Source organism: Podarcis raffonei, chromosome 7, assembly GCF_027172205.1.
Source record: "Podarcis raffonei isolate rPodRaf1 chromosome 7, rPodRaf1.pri, whole genome shotgun sequence".
In the NCBI taxonomy this organism is placed as follows: Eukaryota; Metazoa; Chordata; class Lepidosauria; order Squamata; family Lacertidae; genus Podarcis; species Podarcis raffonei.
In genome coordinates this window covers 37,173,502-37,192,690 of record NC_070608.1, presented here as the reverse complement: position 1 = coordinate 37,192,690, position 19,189 = coordinate 37,173,502, and the positions used below count along the sequence as shown (strand labels likewise).

Genomic DNA, 19,189 nt, shown 5'->3' with positions numbered 1-19,189 from the left:
TTTTATAATTATTACTTCAAAAAGAAAAGTAATGAACGATTGTTCAGTAATTATCACATCACTATTTGTGAATGACATTGTGATATTGACTACACTACTGTTTGTAGACCTCTTAGAGGTTCTATTTACAATCAAGCAATATATAAATTTTGTTAAATAAAATAAGTAAAAACAAACCAAGACTTGTGTTTAGAGGGCTTTTTTGCAGCTACACAGAAGCTCCTTCTATAGATCTCAAGCAGGGTGAAGCAGACTCATGACCGAATGCCTGTGGAACTGATATGGGACATGGGACCTGTGGCCTTCCAGGTGTTGTGAGACTCCAACTCCATTGAGCCCAGGAGGATGGGAGTTGCACTCCTTATCTCTGCCCTAGAGAGAAGTCTATGCAAGCTCTCAGAAATTACCTGCAGCAGGCTCAGCTCTACTAATTCTAGGTCATCAACCCAATATACATTTATGAACATAAAGTTATCCAGCAACATTTTTTTAAAAAGAAACTTTTTGGAACAATCAGTGGATAACTGTGTTTCCTAATAACTTCCATATAACATATATATATTTAAAAGTTTATTTACATCAGTTTTCCCCACAGTCATTTCATCAGAGCTGACTTATAAACTAGATGTGCTCACATAAATGCAGCAAAGAGCAAGAGATTAACTCCCCCGGGGCTTGCCAGTGGATATGTACCTGAATAATAATTCATCTCTTAGGGAGAAGTTGAATGAATAACTAGTGCAAGGTGAAACATGCCAGGGAAAAAAAGAGAGAGATAAAATGTTCCTTTGAAAGAAGGCAGTACTATGTCAAAACAAGAGTTGGAAGATGCATATATGCCCTTATTCTATAACCTCCATGTCACATTTCCTCCATTTACAAGTCAAAATAAGTTTAACGTTACTCCAGGCACTCTGGGGTCACTGGAGCCTGTGAAGAACCATTTGTATTCCTTTTGATGTATGCACCATCACCACCAATCAGCCAATATGCACATTACAGAAATTGGTTCATTATGCGCAATGATATACAATGAAAAAGATGATAACTTCATTTGCCCAAGTCAAGCTGTAGTAATGATGGCAACAAAAACATATTTTCTCCAGTAAACTGAGCAAAATTAAATGGAAATGATAAAGGGAATTCAATTCTCGGCGCATAGGTAAGAATATGAGTTCCACCTGCACCCAATGTGATATACTACTCGACTTGCACATAGAAAACCCAAACGCAAGGCAATAGATTTAAAATGTAGCTCTCTCTTTTATTATTATTATTATTATGGTGGCATAAAAGAAATGTTGGACCATACTGAGGGGGAGTCATTTTCTTTCTCAATGTGAAGGGTTTTAACATTCTCTAAAGCTCTCTTAAACTGAGTGGGGATTGACTACTAGCATTGTTCCACCGTTCCGGTGTTATGTACCCCACTAGGGTGGGGAACCTTCTTCAGCCTTAGAACTGCATTCCCTCAAATGCAACCTTATTGGTGGGGTGGAGGCATGCACTTGTGGTGGGTGTGGCAAAATAGGTGTGGTCAGACACACTCCACTCTCCATACAGGCAAGCAAGAGTAATTATCACATTCTAGCCACGTAAAAACACTAGAAGAGGAAACAGGTGAGGTTCAGTGAAGAGTGCAGCTTGGCCTGGGCAGAGTCTCAGGGGCTAGATCAGGCTTCCTCAACCTCAGCCCTCCAGATGTTTTGAGACTACAATTCCCATCATCCCTGACCACTGGTCCTGCTAGCTAGGGATCATGGGAGTTGTAGGCCCAAAACATCTTGAGGGCTGAGGTTGAGGAAGCCTGGGCTAGAGATAGAATTACCAGCCTGCCTGGTTGGGTTGGAGGTTAATTGTTCTCTGAGGAAGTTGGACGAGATGACCCCTGGGGTACCTTCTAATGCAACAATTCTATGATCCTAGACCCCTGCCTCTTTAGGCTGCAGCCAGCAATGGAGGACTGGAGAAAAAGCAGGGAGTGGTGATGGTAGAGAGGAGATGGGGCCAAGAGTCCAGAGTACCAGAGCTGGGAAGTGACAGATTAAGGATGCTGGGACCCAGGCATTGGAAGTGCAGCATCAGTGATGGTGTGAGGACGTTTGTTTGAAAGCTGAAAGGTTTTACCAGCTTAAGGGGAAAGACTTCAGTGGTTCAGAAAGTGAAACTTGTTACTAAATTTGGAAAGAAAGACCTGTCTGGTTTATTTGTTCTATGTCTTTCAAAGACAGTCTAATATTTGTAAAGTGTTTAAAATATCTGTGCCAAGTCCTGGGATATCAGACTTGTAGACATGGACAGGCAGGCAGCTCTGGCAAAAGGGCAATCATAATAAAGTGCAAGACTTAATTAATTCATATTCTTTAGAGGACATATAGTAATATTTGCTTATATTTTTAGCTATCTAAATACTGTTATGATAATACCCCTTATTCAGGTTTCAATGGGGATTTTTATGTGTCTGCAGATTTGAATAATGATAGGGTTTTACAAGGAATGAAATTATCTACATACATGCTTTTATAAACACTGGTTGAATTATATTTTTACCTGTTTATATCTTGGATCATATCTATTTTCTTTTATTCATAATAATATATGTAGACTCTTATGTAAATATTTGAATAAACAGATTATAATATTTTTAAAAGAGTCTTGATGCCAGTTGGAATGTGGACTCAACATCCTGCACCTGAGTCCCAAAGTAGCCCCCTAACAAATGTAGCTGTTCTCCAAAGGAGGAGGCGTAATGCCCAAATCGTTCATGAAAGTAATGTTACATGTTAGATACTATATTTGATTGCATGTAGAAGGGGCCCCAGTTTGATCTAAATAGCACATTATATCTTTTGAAATAAAATAAGGCATGTTTTATATCCTAAGCTTCCAGAGCTGCCTCCATAAAATACTTTATAAATATCGACTCAACAGGTAAACTAACATATCTACTATCAGCTTGAACACAAAAATGCCATGTTAAGCAATAAAAGTGCTTGTTTTTTAACATTCAAAATTGCAATTCACAGCATTTTAAATAAGGCTATACAATTTGCTATACAAACTACTAGCAAAAGTAGTAAAAGTCGCAACTAAGTGCAATGCAAAAGCTTAGTCAGTATTATAAATAATATTATAATCTGAATAGCATTATAAAAAAAGCTTTGTAATGTGATTTTTTTACTTTATATATTTATTTCCACAACAGCTTGACTGTAGCCCCATTAATTTCAATAATTCTAAGACAGGAGTGGGGAATAGGCTTTGAGAAAAGCTCTAGCAAACATTGTAATATATTTAATGGAGACTAATGTACATTTGTATCATCAATTCCAAGTGAACAGTGGTCACCTTTTGGCAACTGGTAATCCTAACAAATAAAATAAAATAAATCTAGAGTATTGAAATATCAAATTTTAGGCTCATCAGCATGAAAACACTTCTCACTTCAAGCCACTGTAGTTGAATATATAGGACTTTCAAATATGTTGTTAAGACTTGCTGCACCAGCATACAGATGCTTACAATGGGTTACATAGATAAAGGATAACATATAGGTACATTTATTGTGGGGGGGGGGAGAGAAAGAGAGAGAGAGAGAGGAGAAAAATGGACTGGATCCAAACTGGAAATACAGCTTCTCTTGTACACCAATCCTCCTCTATATACCCTCTGCACCCTGACTCCTGAAGGTCAAGGAACCCTTTGGAACAGCATTGGAAAAGGCGCAGAGGGCTGCAGCAGGAGGAAGGTATTGGCAGAAACTGAAGGGTGGAGAAACTACCTTGCCTTCTCAAAAGTGGCTTTTCAATTAGTACAAGGCACTAATCCAAGCCCACGCCATGTACAACTAGTCCATTTGTCACCTACAAGGTGGTGAGCATGTTGTACAAGTACACACAAACTACTGGAAATCAAAACAGCCAGTTACTGGTTGCGGTCCAACTTTCCATTGGCAGACGTAAGATTTATCAATAGTCAATTTTATATTTCATTTGCGGTCCTGCTCATTCCTCTAAGCTATGGAAATGAAAGGGGGATAGGGTTTGCCATCTAGCATAAACAAACAGCTGTTTGTATTAAGCAGCAATTCCCAGAATTAACTTAAAAGCTTAGAGAAGCAATAATTGTTGTTTACATATTAAGCAGCTGGACAATAAAAAAATATGGCTGGAACACCTATAATCCATCCAATGCCCATTTATTTATTTATTATTAAGGTTTACACCCGGCCATTAAAAAAACAACTTGTCAGGGTGACTTCAATATTAAATATTAAAAACATGTTACCTTGGATACAAGGCTTGCTCTGTATGCAGCTAACTGCTTCAGATATTCCTTCTTTGCAGCTTCAGTTTTCTTTTTATACACCTGAAAAAGAAGGAAGAGTGGCAAATCAGCAACTAGGCTTGTTGGGCTATAAATTAAAATATCATAACCTGCAATATTTACACAGCAGCAGCAAACTTCCCTATTCTCTTTATCTTTTTTACCTTGCAAACTTTTGCTTGTTTGTTAACTAAGCAAGCAAGATAGCAGTTGAAATGTGAAAAACAATGCTCAACACTATCCACATGACAAAAACACCATAATCCAATTAAAAAATAAAGCTAAAAAATGAATGGAGAGTGAATAATTGTTTTTTTTTTAATGTGGTAGATCAAAGCTACTATATTTTGAGAATCTTTTATTACATTAGGATGAACATAATGTTCTCATATATTTTTAATGTATATTACATTCTGTATTATGTATGCTTTTGTAGTTCGCCATGAGACATTTTATATTGTAAATGATGAATAAATGCAGTAAGAATAATAATATGCAATTAGGATTAGTTTGGTTTACTCAAACTCCGATTTTATGTTACTGTCATCTTGTAGAAGCTCCTTGAAATGTTTCCTGCATGGGAGGGGCTCTGTGGAGTGGCAAGAGTCACTTGGGCTGACCTACAGTTCACTCTGATCACTTGGAGCATGTATATTTTCATGGCACAGATTCCTGGCAGTGGCTGGCACTGGTATATGGCCATATAACCTGCCACAGTGAAGTATTTCCAGCAATTACTATATGGTGGTCTTTATGAAAGAACCTCTCTTGGGCTGACCTAAATTAAACAAGTCAGATCCTGACCACATTTAACCACACATTTAGTCCTACATAAATTTCTGGGACAGATTAGTCATGACTAAATGAAGTCCTATTGATCTCAAGGGGACTAATGTGTAACCAGCTTGGTCTGGATCCCATCCAATGAGATTGGGTATGACATGTTGACTTGCAAAGGCAAAGAGGGCAAAGTTCACCATGTCTCTGCACCTTCTTCTTTCAACTGTCAGAAATATCAAGTCAGAACAGAACTAGCTGCCCTAAGAAATAATTTCCGTGGCCATTTTGAGATGCTAATTAAAAAGTGGTAAGATTATCACCTGAGGTACTCACTCATCTCCACAGAGTGGGTACTGCACTCATGTAATAAGGAAGCCATGTCTGTTGATCTATGGTAGCTATTTTGCATCATAAGTCACCTATCTTATAAAAATAGCAATAGGAGCTGCTAATGACAGAATGAGAAACATCTCCAATCTAATTACAAACTTGCAAATCGTAATACTGAAGTTATCTGTGCCAATTTATGTTGGAACTTAGTCATGGCTATCTCCTGGTTGATTTTCATTTATTGGCATTATCAACATGTAGGACCTACAACAAACCGTTGCAGTGTACAGAGCTCCCAATCAGTGATTCAGCCAGCCAGCAATGCCCTCCACCAGACTCCATTCCACTCCTTCTCCCATACATTCCTGTTTTTCTTCCACAATAGACAGCATTCTATGGCCAATAAGCTTTTTATTGTACTTTTGTAAATGTTTGTGTTTCTCAGAAACTCCATATTGTGTAGGGATATAGTGGTACCTCGGGTTACAGACGCTTCAGGTTATAGACACTTCAGGTTACAGACTCCGCTAACCCAGAAATAGTACCTCGGGTTAAGAACCTTGCTTCAGGATGAGAACATAAATTGCACGACGACGGCGCAGTGGCAGCAGGAGGCCCCATTAGCTAAAGTGTTACCTCAGGTTAAGAACAGTTTCAGGTTAAGAATGGACCTCCAGAACGAATTAAGTTCTTAACCCAAGGTACCACTGTATTGCCATTTTGGATATATAAGTCAGAACATTCACCTCTGAATGTCAGAAATAGAGTGAACTATTAATTATTATTAATATTTACTATTTCTACTAATATTACCATTTATGCACAGATTCTTACCGAGCTACATGGGCATACACAGAGCCAGAGAACTAAAGAATACCTGGTAGATAAAAAAACCTCAAGAGATCCAGCACTTAGCAGGCACTCATGATGCACAGAGTTTCTTTAAAGCCACAAAGACCATCTATGGGTCAATAAATCATGGCATTTGCCCCCTATCGTCAACAGATGGTACCACACTTCTAAAAGATAAGCTATTGCACAAGCTGGAAAGAACATTAACAGCATCTCCTTAACTGCAATTCCCCCATAGCTGCTGAAGTCTTCTCACAAATTCCGCAAAAACAAATTAGAGATGAGCTTGCAGTATCTCCAGATCTGGGAGAGTTGTGTACAGCTATTAACCAATGAAAAACAACAAAGCCAGTGGACCTGATGGGATGCCTGCCGAAGAGGGCAGAATTAAACATACACAACAACTTCACAAGCTCATCAAAAAAATCTGGGAGATCCCAGCAGACTTTAGGGATGCAAAAATTATCAATTTCTTTTTTTAGAAAGGTGATAGAACAGATTGTGGAAACTATTGAGGCATCTATTTATTAGCTGCAGCAAGCAAAATTCTGGCAAGGATCTTAGCAAACTATCTTCTAACAATATCTGAGGCTATGCTTCCTGAATCCCAAAATGGTTTTCAACCTTCTAGGGTTGGACATGATTTTCACCACTCGACAGCTACAAGAAAAATGCAGAGAGCAAAACCAACCCCTGTATATGATGTTTATTGACCTGACTAGGGCCCTCAACACTAAATTGTAATGCCCTGTGGACTCTCCTGAAATTTGGCTGCCCAGATAAATTTGTGAACATCCTTCAGCTCCTCCATGATAATATGACAGCAACAATCGAAGATAACAATGGCTCTCAAAGCAAACTATTCACAGTGGGATCAGGTGTTAAACAATGTTGTGTTATCACCCCAACTCTATTATTTTCATTGCCATGATCCTAAATTTTGTAGAAGGAAAATTCCCCACCAGACTAGAAATCAAACAAATGGAAAGCTCTTTAATCTGAGTAGGCTGAAAGCAAAGAGTAAGGTTACTATAACTTCCATCATAGAATTTCAGCATGCTGATGACAATGTAGTGTGTGAACACTCAAAGGAAGACCTCCAAACCATCCTAAATATATTTGCAGAAGCTTATGAAAAGCTTTGGCCTATCTCTCAACATCCCCAAAACCAAAGTGCTGCACCAACAAGCACAAAACAACCGCTCTGCAGCGCCACAAATCCAACTCACTGGTGTAACGTTGGAAAGTGTCGATCATTTCTCCTACCTGGGCAGTTATCTTTACACAAGGGCCGGCAATGATGCCAAAATCCAGCCTCGCCTGAGCTCTGCGAATGCAGCTTTCTCTCAATTGAAGTATAGAGTGTTTGAGGACTGGGACATTCACAGGGAAACCAAAATGTTTGTTTACAAAGCTATTGTACTACCAACCTTACTATATGCTTGTGAAACATGGAGCACTTATAAATGCCATCTCCAACTCCTCGAAAGATTCCATCAACGGTGTCTCCGAAAAATTTAACATATCACTTGGGAAGACAAGCAAACTAATGCCAGTGTACTGGAAGATGCAAAGATCACCAGTGTTGAAGCAATGATTCTTCAACAACAACTTCATTGGACTGGTCATGTTGTTCAGATGTCTGATTATCGTCTTCCAAAGCAACTACTATATTCCGAACTTAAAAATGTAAACTGTAATGCTGGTGGTCAACAAAGACTCTCTTAATGCAAATCTTAAAAAATGTAGTATAAGCACTGGCAATTGGGAAACCCTGACCTGTGAGCACTCCAATTGGAGAACAGCCTTTACAAAAGGTGTCATGGATTTTGAAAATGCTGAAACTCAGGACGAAAAGGAGAAATGTGCTAAGACGAAGGCACGTTTGGCAAACCTTCACCATGATCAACTCCCATCTGGAAGCCTATGTCTCTACTGTGGAAGGATATGTGGATCCAGAATTGGCCTCTACAGTCACTTACAGACTCACTGTTTAGACCGTGTTCATGGAAGACAATCTTACTTGGCTACTAGTGGTTACCAAAGAAGAAGAACACTTACATACTCCTAAGTAGATTTCTAAACTACAAAATTATTTGTGAAGTGGTGCCACATTATTCCTATGAAATGTGCTTTATTTTATTCCATCAAAGCTGTGTTTTCAAGAGCATGCAGGTCCCTCTGATCTCTGCTGGGAAAACCCAGAGGTTGCTTAAAAGGATTAAAGATTTTGCATCCCAGGGAAACATAAGATCATAATGGAGAAACAGGCATCCTAGGATACTAAAGCTGTAAATATCGAGAGAGGAATAAATATAATAGATTGGTTCTTGCTGTGCAACGGCATGTGTGCATTCTTTTGCAATTTCTTCAGATTACAAAGCTGAGCTCATTTTGTTTCAGAAAGGATTTATAACAAGTTGCGTTTCTGAGTTGATTGTTTGTGGTTATTGCTAAAACGTATTGTTTGTTTCAAGGAAATGAAACACCCGTTAGCTGACAGGTTTTTCCCCTCCCCAGCAGCTAAAATTAAATTTGCCTGACCTGAAAGAAGAGGCAAGAATGCAAATTGCACTCTCTGTTTGAATACATCTGCATAATTGTGTTATTTCATTTTCAAAACAAAAAATAGAGCCCAATAAGAATAAAAGATCACAGAGATTTATTCCTGGCATTTCTCATTTTGTAAGTCCAATTAATGGTATTTCTGTAGAGCTTTTTATGCAAGCATGATTATGGCACCCTATCATACAAACATAGTGCCATTTCCCCTATCCAGTCATGCACAGTCTTAGGTGCTAAGCATTTCTAAGCACCTTCTGGGTTTCTTTTAAGATTGTGGTGCAATAAAACTAGTCTTAGTCTTATAGTTTAAACAGGACAACCGTGACAGGAAAATATTATGACTAAAGTGGAATAATCCTGTAGACGCATGGTGGGCTCAAGTCCCAAGATTCAAATATCATGTGAAAACTCACATTTTACCACACATTTTATTTTGATACGGGTGCCAACATTCACAATAAAGGGCTATTGACTATGCAGAGTTCAGTTTTGATTGTACTTCCATGTGGTTTTGAATTGAAGGAAGTTAAAAAAAACAACTGTTGGGTATCAGGGGCCTGACAGTAACTGCATTAGAAATTAAGACTGGGGAAGCCGTCTCCATTTAGCTATATCCATGTACTGCAAGCATTAATAAAACATAAAGACACGAGAAGACCAAAGGCTGATCTAGTCCACCATCCCATTTCCCACAATGGCCACTCAGATACTTATGGAAAGCCCAACAGCAGGATATGAGCTCTGTATTGCTTTGCAACTGCAGTTTCCCTGCAACTGGTACGCAGAGGCATATTGCCTCTAATGCTGATGGTAATATACAGCTGTCATGTCATGTAGCCCAGTTTGAAAGCAGCTTAGTTTGGTGGCCATTACTTCATCTTCTGGAAGAAAATTAAATATGAACTGTGCAGAGAAGTACTTTGTGACTCATGGTCTATCCTACCTCATTGCATTAGCTAGATCTTGCTTAGTGTCCTTATACAGTGTCCTTAAACAAATAATTGATTTCACAAGTGCTTTCTTGTCTTTAAGCAACTATGATGGACAGATCCATACTAAGTTAGATGAACTAGATCCAACTAGTTTCAATGGGAATTACAACTTTCCCCATTGATTTCAGCTAATTTAGCCTGGATAAAACCTCAAATCTGTACAGCAAAAATGAATGTTGGAAGTTAGAAATGAATAGTTAAAATTTTTGGATTACGTTCTGAAAAGGCTCAATTCAAATATAAACTTGGGTGCTTTAACTAGTGTAACAACCAATTAGCTGTTAAAGTTGCTGAGGAAATATATGAACCAGAAGATTTAGATCACTAGTAGTTTGAATCACGATTCACACCGTTCTGATTTAATCCAATTTACCTTAAGGTAAAGGTAAAGGGACCCCTGACCATTAGGTCCAGTCGTGACTGACTCTGGGGTAGCGGCGCTCATCTCGCTTTATTGGCCGAGGGAGCCAGCGTACAGCTTCCAGGTCATGTGGCCAGCATGACTAAGCCGCTTCTGGCGAACCAGAGCAGCGCACGGAAACACTGTTTACCTTCCCACCAGAGCGGTACCTATTTATCTACTTGCACTTTGACGTGCTTTTGAACTGCTAGGTTGGCAGGAGCAGGGACCGAGCAACGGGAGCTCACCCCGTCGCGGGGATTCGAACCGCCAACCTTCTGATTGGCAAGTCCTAGGTTCTGTGGTTTAACCCACAGCGCCACCCGCGTCCCCACCAATTCACCTTAACCCTCCCCAAACAATTCCCTTCTGGAGCATAGTTCCTCTTGGCAGGCTAAACCATGTTATCCATGGATACAACAGTAGAATCAACTGCGTTTAGGGCTTACTAGGCCATTTTCAAGCACCCGGGTAAAGGTGAATTGAAGAATTTCTAGTGTTATGTCTGAGCTGTAGGTGGGAAGTGGTTGGCTTTATAGGCCCATCAAAGGTTTGGTATGTACAACCAATATTGACTAGAACATAAGTCTGAATGGGAATGCAGTCTGTTGGCAGCAAAAGCCAGATCTTCACCTTTTGCGCCAGCCTCAGCATGCCCCATAGACGGCAGGCAGCTGGAGACACAAGATGGGTGGCAATTGCAGCACATAAAATACTTACGAAAGACAGTGTGTTCCACCCATATTCTTTTTGCAGATGCCAAATATTACAGCCCTTTAGGCATAAATTGTAGATTAAAAGACTTGCAGGTGAGAGATAATATTCAAAACTGCATTTTATCATTCTGAGAATGCCTCCTTCCACATTTAGAGAGGGTAAGCACAACGATAGACAGGAGTGCCTGGCGTGCTCTGGTCCATGGGGTCACGAAGAGTCGGACATGACTAAACGACTAAACAACAACAAAGCACAACCATGGCCCATTAGTGTTGTAAAAAATAGAGAATTGGAAAGACAACTAGTTAAGGGCAACCTAAACACTTGTTGTTCTTTTCTTACTACATATGGAGTTCAAGCAGCCTCCTGTTTTTGTTTATCATATTACTCAGAAGCATGAAAGTGAATACATAAGTTATTTGTGCTGCTTCTTTTTATGTGCTAGGCTAGATGTTTTGCTTTTAATATTTAGTTGCAAGTCACTTTGGGTTGCCTTGGGCAAGATAAAGCGACTAACTACTACTACTACTACTACTGTACTACTAATTTTAACTAACATAAAATGTAGCTCCTAGTCATTACACATGCTGCAAGTGGGAAGGATTGGGAGGTGGTTTTTTTGGGGGGGGTGTAAAATCATTTCTCAACATGAAGGAAAATCTGTTGAATCTTGTAGTTCTTCACTACAAGTACTCAGGTTTTCTGGAAGGCCTCAAATCTCTCTCTCTCCCTCCTGACCTTTCTCTGAGTGGTTTTTGTGGAGAAATTTTGTTATGTAGCTTTGGGCTAACACTCTTAAATCAGGGAGGTGGAACCTGTGCTCCTCCAAATTTTGTTGCACTCTTAACTCCCATCAGCTCTAGCCGACATGGTCAATGGTCAGGGGTGATGGGAGTGGTAGCCCAGCAACATCTGAAGGGCCACAGGTTTCCCATTAGTGTCATTGAATGTTAGGATTTGAGATCCATATTCTATATTTGAGATCTATATTCTATATCTATATTCTATTTAGATCTCAAATCCTAACAATCACTGCAGGAGGCAGTGGAAGACAGAAGTGCCTGGCGTGCTCTGCTCCATGGGGTCACGAAGAGTCGGATATGACTAAACGACTAAACAACAACAACAACAACAAATTCTATTTTTGGGATAAACTGGGCACTACATAAAAACCATAACCACATGCACTGCAAGGTACAGTGGTACCCAGCGACGCGGACTTATAAAAAATATTGGGGGGGCCCGGGAAAGCTCATGAATAATAAATAAGCTCATGAATATGCAAATAAAGTGGCGCCGCCTCCTCGTGAGCGAATAGGGGAGAGCGTGCTGCGCCTATTAATCAGCTCCAAAGGAAATTGGGTGGAGCTTTTGCTCGGGAGGGAGGGCAGGAGGCATGCAGCCCGCCCCCCCTGTGCATTTTGGGCTGGGGGAGGGGCGGCGATGGCGCTCTGCTGGAGGGGCGCCGGAGATTATTGGGGGGGCGGAGCCCCCCCAAACGAATTTTTGAGGGGGCTCGGGCCCCCTCAAGCCCCATGGAGTCGGCGCCTATGGTGGTACCTTGGGATGCGAATGGGATCCGTTCCGGAGCCCCGTTCGCATCCTGAATGGAACGTAAGATGTGAAGGTGCATCCGTGCGTGCACGGGTCACATTTTGCCGCTTCCGTGCATGCGCGCGACGTCATTTTGAGTGTCTGTGCATGCATGAGCGGCGAAACTAGTAAGTAATGCGCTCCATTACTTCTGGGTTGCCATGGAGCGCAACCCGAAAGCGCTCAACCTGAAGCACATTCAACCCAAGGTATGACTGTATACTATAATCACATGCTCACACATTATCTGCTGCCCCTCCCATGAATATGATTAAAATTTTTTTAAAAAACCTTTACTTTCGTTTCCCTGACCCTCCAAGCCTAATTTTGTGTGTGTGTTTAATTATTCTGGAAAGTTCAGCTACGGAGGAAGAATTCATCCTTCCCATCTTTAATCTTCAAGAATATGGGGGGGGGGCACAGGCAGGGAAGCTTTCAACTGGAGTCAATGGAAGGCTTTTTCAAGCCTCACTGCAGCAGCAGAGAGACATTTTAAGGGGATATAGCTGAAAAAGGAAGGGTTAGCACCCAGCTGCAACCCTCTGCTGATACACCTCCGCTCCCGAACCACAATAAACTTTGGATTATTATTTTTAAGCCTCATTATGGTGAACCCTAGAATTAGGGCCTGGTGAAATGGAATATGAAGGCAGGACTCTTCTCTATGGGATCTCACCAGGACTCTCATGGGAAATTAAGCTGCAAGAAACTTAAAAATAAATAAATTGATGTTCATGGTAAGTATGTTAAGACAAATCACGTTTCACTTATTGGTTCATACAATTTAACCATGCTTACTGCACTCAGTGAAGCTACTAAAAGTAGAGTCAGTGGTGGTGCCTTAAATGTGAGTTGACTAATGAACCTGATGGTGATTGATGGAGAAATTGCACAGCAGTCTCACAAAGAGCTGAATTCTCCACACGTCTATTCAACACAGAAATTTAATAGGACAATTTGGCTCTTACTCAGGCAACAACATGACTTTGGGGCTTCTTAAATACAGAGACTGTGTTTAAGGAAAGTCATCCAGGGCAATACTATCTTTCTTGTAACCTCTTACTCTGCTACTACATTCAAATTCAGAGGGTTTGGCAAGCTTTCAAAGACAGATAGCAGCCCCTCATGCCATGGCATTCTTGAGGGTTGTCCAAGTGCTAAGAGTGGATTTTCATGGGGCTGCAAAGGAAAGGGAGACATTTGGGGTAGGAAAGCCCATTCAATGAACTGAGCTCCACTCAGTTTATGGAACTGAAGTGTTTCCATAGGCTAGAGTTTCCAGGCAGTGTCCCATCAAGGCAATGTTTAGATCTAGGCCGGCAATCTTGCTCAATCATGCTTTGAGACTTATGTAGATAATTAATATGCTCTATATTGAATCAATAAACTAGAGGGTATTGAGGCTAAATATTATACTTGCGGTGTGATATTATTGAAGGAACATATTAAGAAGTCAATACATAATTTTAAAAGGGAGATAAATGCTCATTTTAATAAACATATTACTTCATAGCAAGAATCAGCAAGTGGTTTGTTGATAGCACCAGGATTTTGCATCAATGGTGTTGGGGTGTAGGAAGTTTCAGACAGCCTAAACATAACATACTTATAATAATAATTTATTATTTATACCCTACCTATCTGGCTGGGTTTTCCCAGACACTCTGGGTGGCTCCCAACTTAAATGTGTCATCTTTCATGGATACTTATTACAGGTGGAAAGAGTTAACTGTATTTTGATAGACATTTGAAAGAAATATGAAAACAAATCTCAAATGTAATTGCTCAAAATTGCTGATAATTTTCAGTCTATGAATCCTCTTGTAGATGTTGAAATCTGACTCCCACAGAAATTATTGGAACATCACACAGGACCCAGTGGGAACAAACTTAGTTTGCACAGAAGACTTCAGTATTGATATTTAGGTAAATATGCTAGTATCTCACCATCAGTTGACATTTTATCAAGCTACTTGGGTTGCAGTTCATTAAGCACAGTTGCATCCAAAAGAGTAGAAAGCAATGAAGGAACCAAATGTCTAAAGCAAAGCAGTATGGATGTTTTTGTTTCTAAATGAATGCCGTTTTAAAAAAGTGGTTTATTAAACTATTTTATCAGAAAGAGGTCTACTTGAAACAAAATATAAACAAATGATACAGCTTCCTCTTGCCAAATTTTCTGCGATTGCCTCTTCCCACTGCAACCTCTCATGCCAGGCCCTTCCTGATGTATGGACAAGAGGGATGCAAGGCTTTTTGGGGCTGGCCTGGGAGGGAGGGAGAAAACATATTGCACAAACAGATTTCAATTCACACAATGTTTGGACACAACTCATCCTTATTTCCTGTGTGAGTGTCTGAGAAGATATAATGCTTTTATTCTATGAGCAATAAAAATAATAATTAAATGTGTTGATGATGAATAAAAAATGAATAAATGTCCTGGAAATGAATATTCATAGTTAAAACTATGACTGTTGTGTCAGTGTCTGGCTGGTTTTTACTAACATTATGCTTTACTGTAGTTTATTTTGGTGCTGGTTCTTAGGCTTTTAGTATTATGGCATTGGTATTCTTAAATGGTTTTGCTTACAACTTAGCCTCTGCACACTAATATCTTTCCTTGGTCTTTCAGGCTCAATCCAGATGATTGGAGGATGATAACTCACACAGTTTTCTTGGTCCTGTTTTGCTGTCTGAGCCTTAACTGTATTGCTAGAGGAATCGTCCTGTGAATTTATCTATGTCTGAACACCAGTAGCTGACTTTTGGGAGCTTGATCCAACACAAGGTAGCCTTAGCTCTGGTCATAAACCATAAGGTTTTTTATATAATTGAATGTCCACGGTATTTTAAAATGAAATGGATTAACTATATTACAATTATAAAGAATACTATAAAATACAATGGATTAATAATATATTAAAATATTAAAAACTATTTTAAAATAGTGTTTAAAAATTCTGCTATATGTGCTATTTACCTGCATGTGCAGGAGCGGGGCTGCAGAGACAGGTGTTGTGAGGCAGGGAACAGGTTGTTTGTGCCCAAAGATTGGTGACCCCACATCTAACCAATACACCACACTGTCATATCCCATAACAAAAGGAGTAAGCATTACATATAGCCTCCACCAGAAGGTCAAAGCATCTATTTTCAGTCCTTTTAAAATAATGCTGAACCTCCGGCCACTTTTAAAATTTGGCACATTCATAGATCTCATCAGGTAAACCATATGACAAATTTCAAGTCATTGACTCAACAGGTTGTCATTGTTACAAAATATAGAATAATATATAGAAAAATAATGAATGGGGTTTACCCCCCTACTGTACTTGCTTCAACTAAAGGTGCATTCCTGTACTCCTTAATATGACCATGTTTTGAGGTTGCATGTGTTTACGCAATATGAGAAATGTTGAATGAATGAATTTATTAATATGGTCACAGACCAGCGTCAACACACACAATATCATAGATCATAAAAAATATCAGAAATACAAGGGACAATATGAATATAACAAGGATTTAAATATAAAAAATTAAAATTAATTATTAGCGTGCCCCCTGTAATTAACATTTAGGGGTTTGGTCATTATGGGATACCACTTGCTTCCTGCGATTGATTGCAGACGCACAGAATTTAGCTACATTTAATGTAGTCTTGGGATTCTTGTCCTCTAGCAGTAGTTTTAAACTATGGTATTCCGATTCTTTCCTGGACTTTTGCAAAACAGGTGTAATAAAAGTCAAACGTATATCCTCATAAAGACGACAACGTAATAGTACATGTGAAGCAGTTTCAACTTCCAACGAGCCACAAGGGCAGACCCGTGCTGTGTATGGTTTACCCTCAAATCTGCCCTGAAGTAAGGCAGAAGGGAGAATGTTAAATCTGGCGAGGGTAAAAGACCGTCTGTATTTGGGTACCTGAAGACCAGACAGATAATTAGCTGGAGAGAAACCTCTCCCATGGTCCCTTATTGCTGGATGTTTGATCATTTCGCTCATATGGCATTGTAATTCTACGTCCCAGATACGCTGGTGAATTGTAGTCCTAGCTTTCTTGAAGCCTGTCGCTATCAGGGTCTGCTGTGGGATCCCCAAGCCTTTAAGCTTTTCCAGCAGTGTAGTTTTCCATCTGGATTGGTAGGTATCTAATAAGGTTAAAGGTGCCAGCCCAACCGGGAAGAAAATAAGCTTTAGCCAATAATGGATCTTCAATATCCATATCCGAGTACTGATAGGAATTTGCCCAACCTCCAAACGGACCGCTATGTTGGATACGCAAGAGGGGATCCCCAGCAGGCAGCGGAAAAACTTAGTTTGGAATGCCTCTAAAAGAGTAAGGTTTTTAAAGCTGCAGATCTGGGATCCATATAACAATTGTGATAGTATTTTGGCAGCAAAGACCTGGGAGGCTGCCAGTATGTGTTGGCCCCCTTTCCCATAAAAGAATCTTATTAACGCTTTGGTAGATCTTTCTGCATTTGCAATAGTATTATTAATCTGAAAGCGCCAGGAGCCCCTTTCCTGGAAGGTTACACCCAGGTATTTAAAGGTTGCTACCTGTTCTACTGAGCGATTGTCTATTCTCCATTTGTGCCTCCTCCTTTTTTTAGAGAACACCATGACTTTGGATTTGTTGTAGTTAATTGTTAGTTGTTCGATGCTGCAGTATTTGGTAAAAGATCTCAAAAGTTTTCTGAATCCAAGACAAGAAAAAGAAATTAAAACTGTGTCATCCGCATATAAAAGGACCGGGAGGGGCGTACCAGCCAATTTGGGGGGATGGGCATTTTCTTTCTCCAAATTTCCTACTAGTGAGTTGACATAGAAGTTAACTAGGACACACCCTTGCCTAACCCCCTGACGGATTTGGATTTCCTTGGATAGGTGGCCCTGTCTGTCACACCTTACCCGGATCCGTGTATTTTCATATAGACTGTGGATGAGATACAGTAGGCGTTTGTTTATATTTGCGGCGCTTAGCTTTCCCCAAAGCCTGTCCCTCGGTATTAAATCAAAAGCAGATTTGAAATCTATAAAGGCCACGTATAGGCAACCTCCTTTTCTTGATGTATATTTCTCCGCAAGATGTTGGAGAACAAGGCCCTGGTCTAATGTTGACTGATTTGCCCTAAAACCCGCCTGCGCTTCTGAAAGGATGTCGTTTTGTTCCAACCAGTCCACTAATTTTGTTCCAACCAGTCCACTAATGCATAGGTGGGCAGCGTACAATTTGCTAATGATACTTAGGAGGCTAATTGGCCTGTAATTAGCCGGATCTGATCGGCTCCCTTTCTTGAATAAAGGGATGATGATTGCTAATCCCCAGTCCTCAGGGATAGTGGCCGATTGATCTATGCTGGTAAATAGGGCAGCTAGCACAGGGGCCCACCATTCAACATTAGCCTTAAGGAGTTCCGGTGTAATGTTGTCTACGCCGGGTGCTTTTCCAGGTTTAAGGGATTGGATGAGCCTATAGATCTCTTCAGTTGCTACTGGGGGCCATTCGGCGCCAATGTCACTCGAAGCTGGGGGCATGGCCTGCAGATGTTGATTTGATGTATATAAAGATGGAAAGTAAGCCTCCCAAATCCCAACTGGTATAGTATAATCAATTTCAATCGGGGAGTCTTGCCAACTTTTTGCAACTATTTCCCAAAAAGTGGCTGAGTCTTTCCTTCGAGAGGCCTCTAATAAACGTTGCCACTCCCCCCTTTGGGCCTGAAGCTTTTTCTTTTTAATCAGATCTTTATATTTACGTTTGGCTTCGAACCATTCCACAGGCAGCAAGGGTAAGTTCGCTGATTTGTAATTCCTGTACTTATCCAACAAAGAACGCTTCGTAGCAATACATTCCTGATCAAACCAAGGTTTGGATTTGTTGAGGAATAAAGATTGGCGCGATGTCTTTTTTTGGGTCAGGTGGGGTTGCAAAAGTGAGATCAGATCCTGGAACAAGATTATTCTAGATTCAGAACATGGTGAGTTTAAGAGATTATCTCTTCTCATGAGGAATATGTCCGAGTATAGCCTTTCAGATGTTTCGGCATTCAGCTTTTCGGACCATCTAATACATGAGTATCTCAACTCCATGTTGGGCGACCTGGGGGCTTCAAGTTTATCGTTGCAAAATAAGTCTTTTCTTGCATCCAGGAGGAGGCAGAGCGGTAAGTGATCACTATCAACCCTCTCCTCCACTTTGCACTCAAGGGTTCTATTTAGGAGATTAAATGATACCATAACATAGTCGATAGTGGAAGCTCCTGCATTTGATATAAAAGTAAATTCCCCACAAGTCTCCCCATTCTTGCACCCATTTAGTATGACCAGGTCCAGCTTGTTAGAAAGACGCAATAGGCACAGACCTGCATAATTACATCCCTTGTCTTTTGAGAGTCTGGTGGGTATAAGATGGTTTTCTTCCACGATGGGTGGCGAGTCGTGGAAGTGTGCATATAGTGCTTCGTCAGACTGGCCAATTCTGGCATTAAGATCACCAGCCACTAGCACTGAAGCTGCAGGGGTTTGAGTCATCAAACCATCAATGTATGTTTCCAGCCCATGCCAGGTGTTTTTAATCAGCTGCTTGCCTCTTTGGGGGGGAAGATATACATTAATCAGTAGC

The 19,189-nt window shown here is 40.3% G+C and overlaps 1 protein-coding gene across 2 annotated transcripts in view; it reads right to left on the bottom strand.

Moving 5' to 3' along the window:
* Nucleotides 1–19,189, bottom strand: part of TOX (thymocyte selection associated high mobility group box) — a 195,336-nt gene that overhangs the window by 13,083 nt on the left and 163,064 nt on the right. For both annotated transcript variants that reach the window (XM_053396071.1, XM_053396072.1), the window contains one exon: nucleotides 4,288–4,368. In XM_053396071.1, the coding sequence (XP_053252046.1) occupies nucleotides 4,288–4,368 (81 nt within the window). The remainder of the gene's footprint in view (nucleotides 1–4,287; nucleotides 4,369–19,189) is intronic.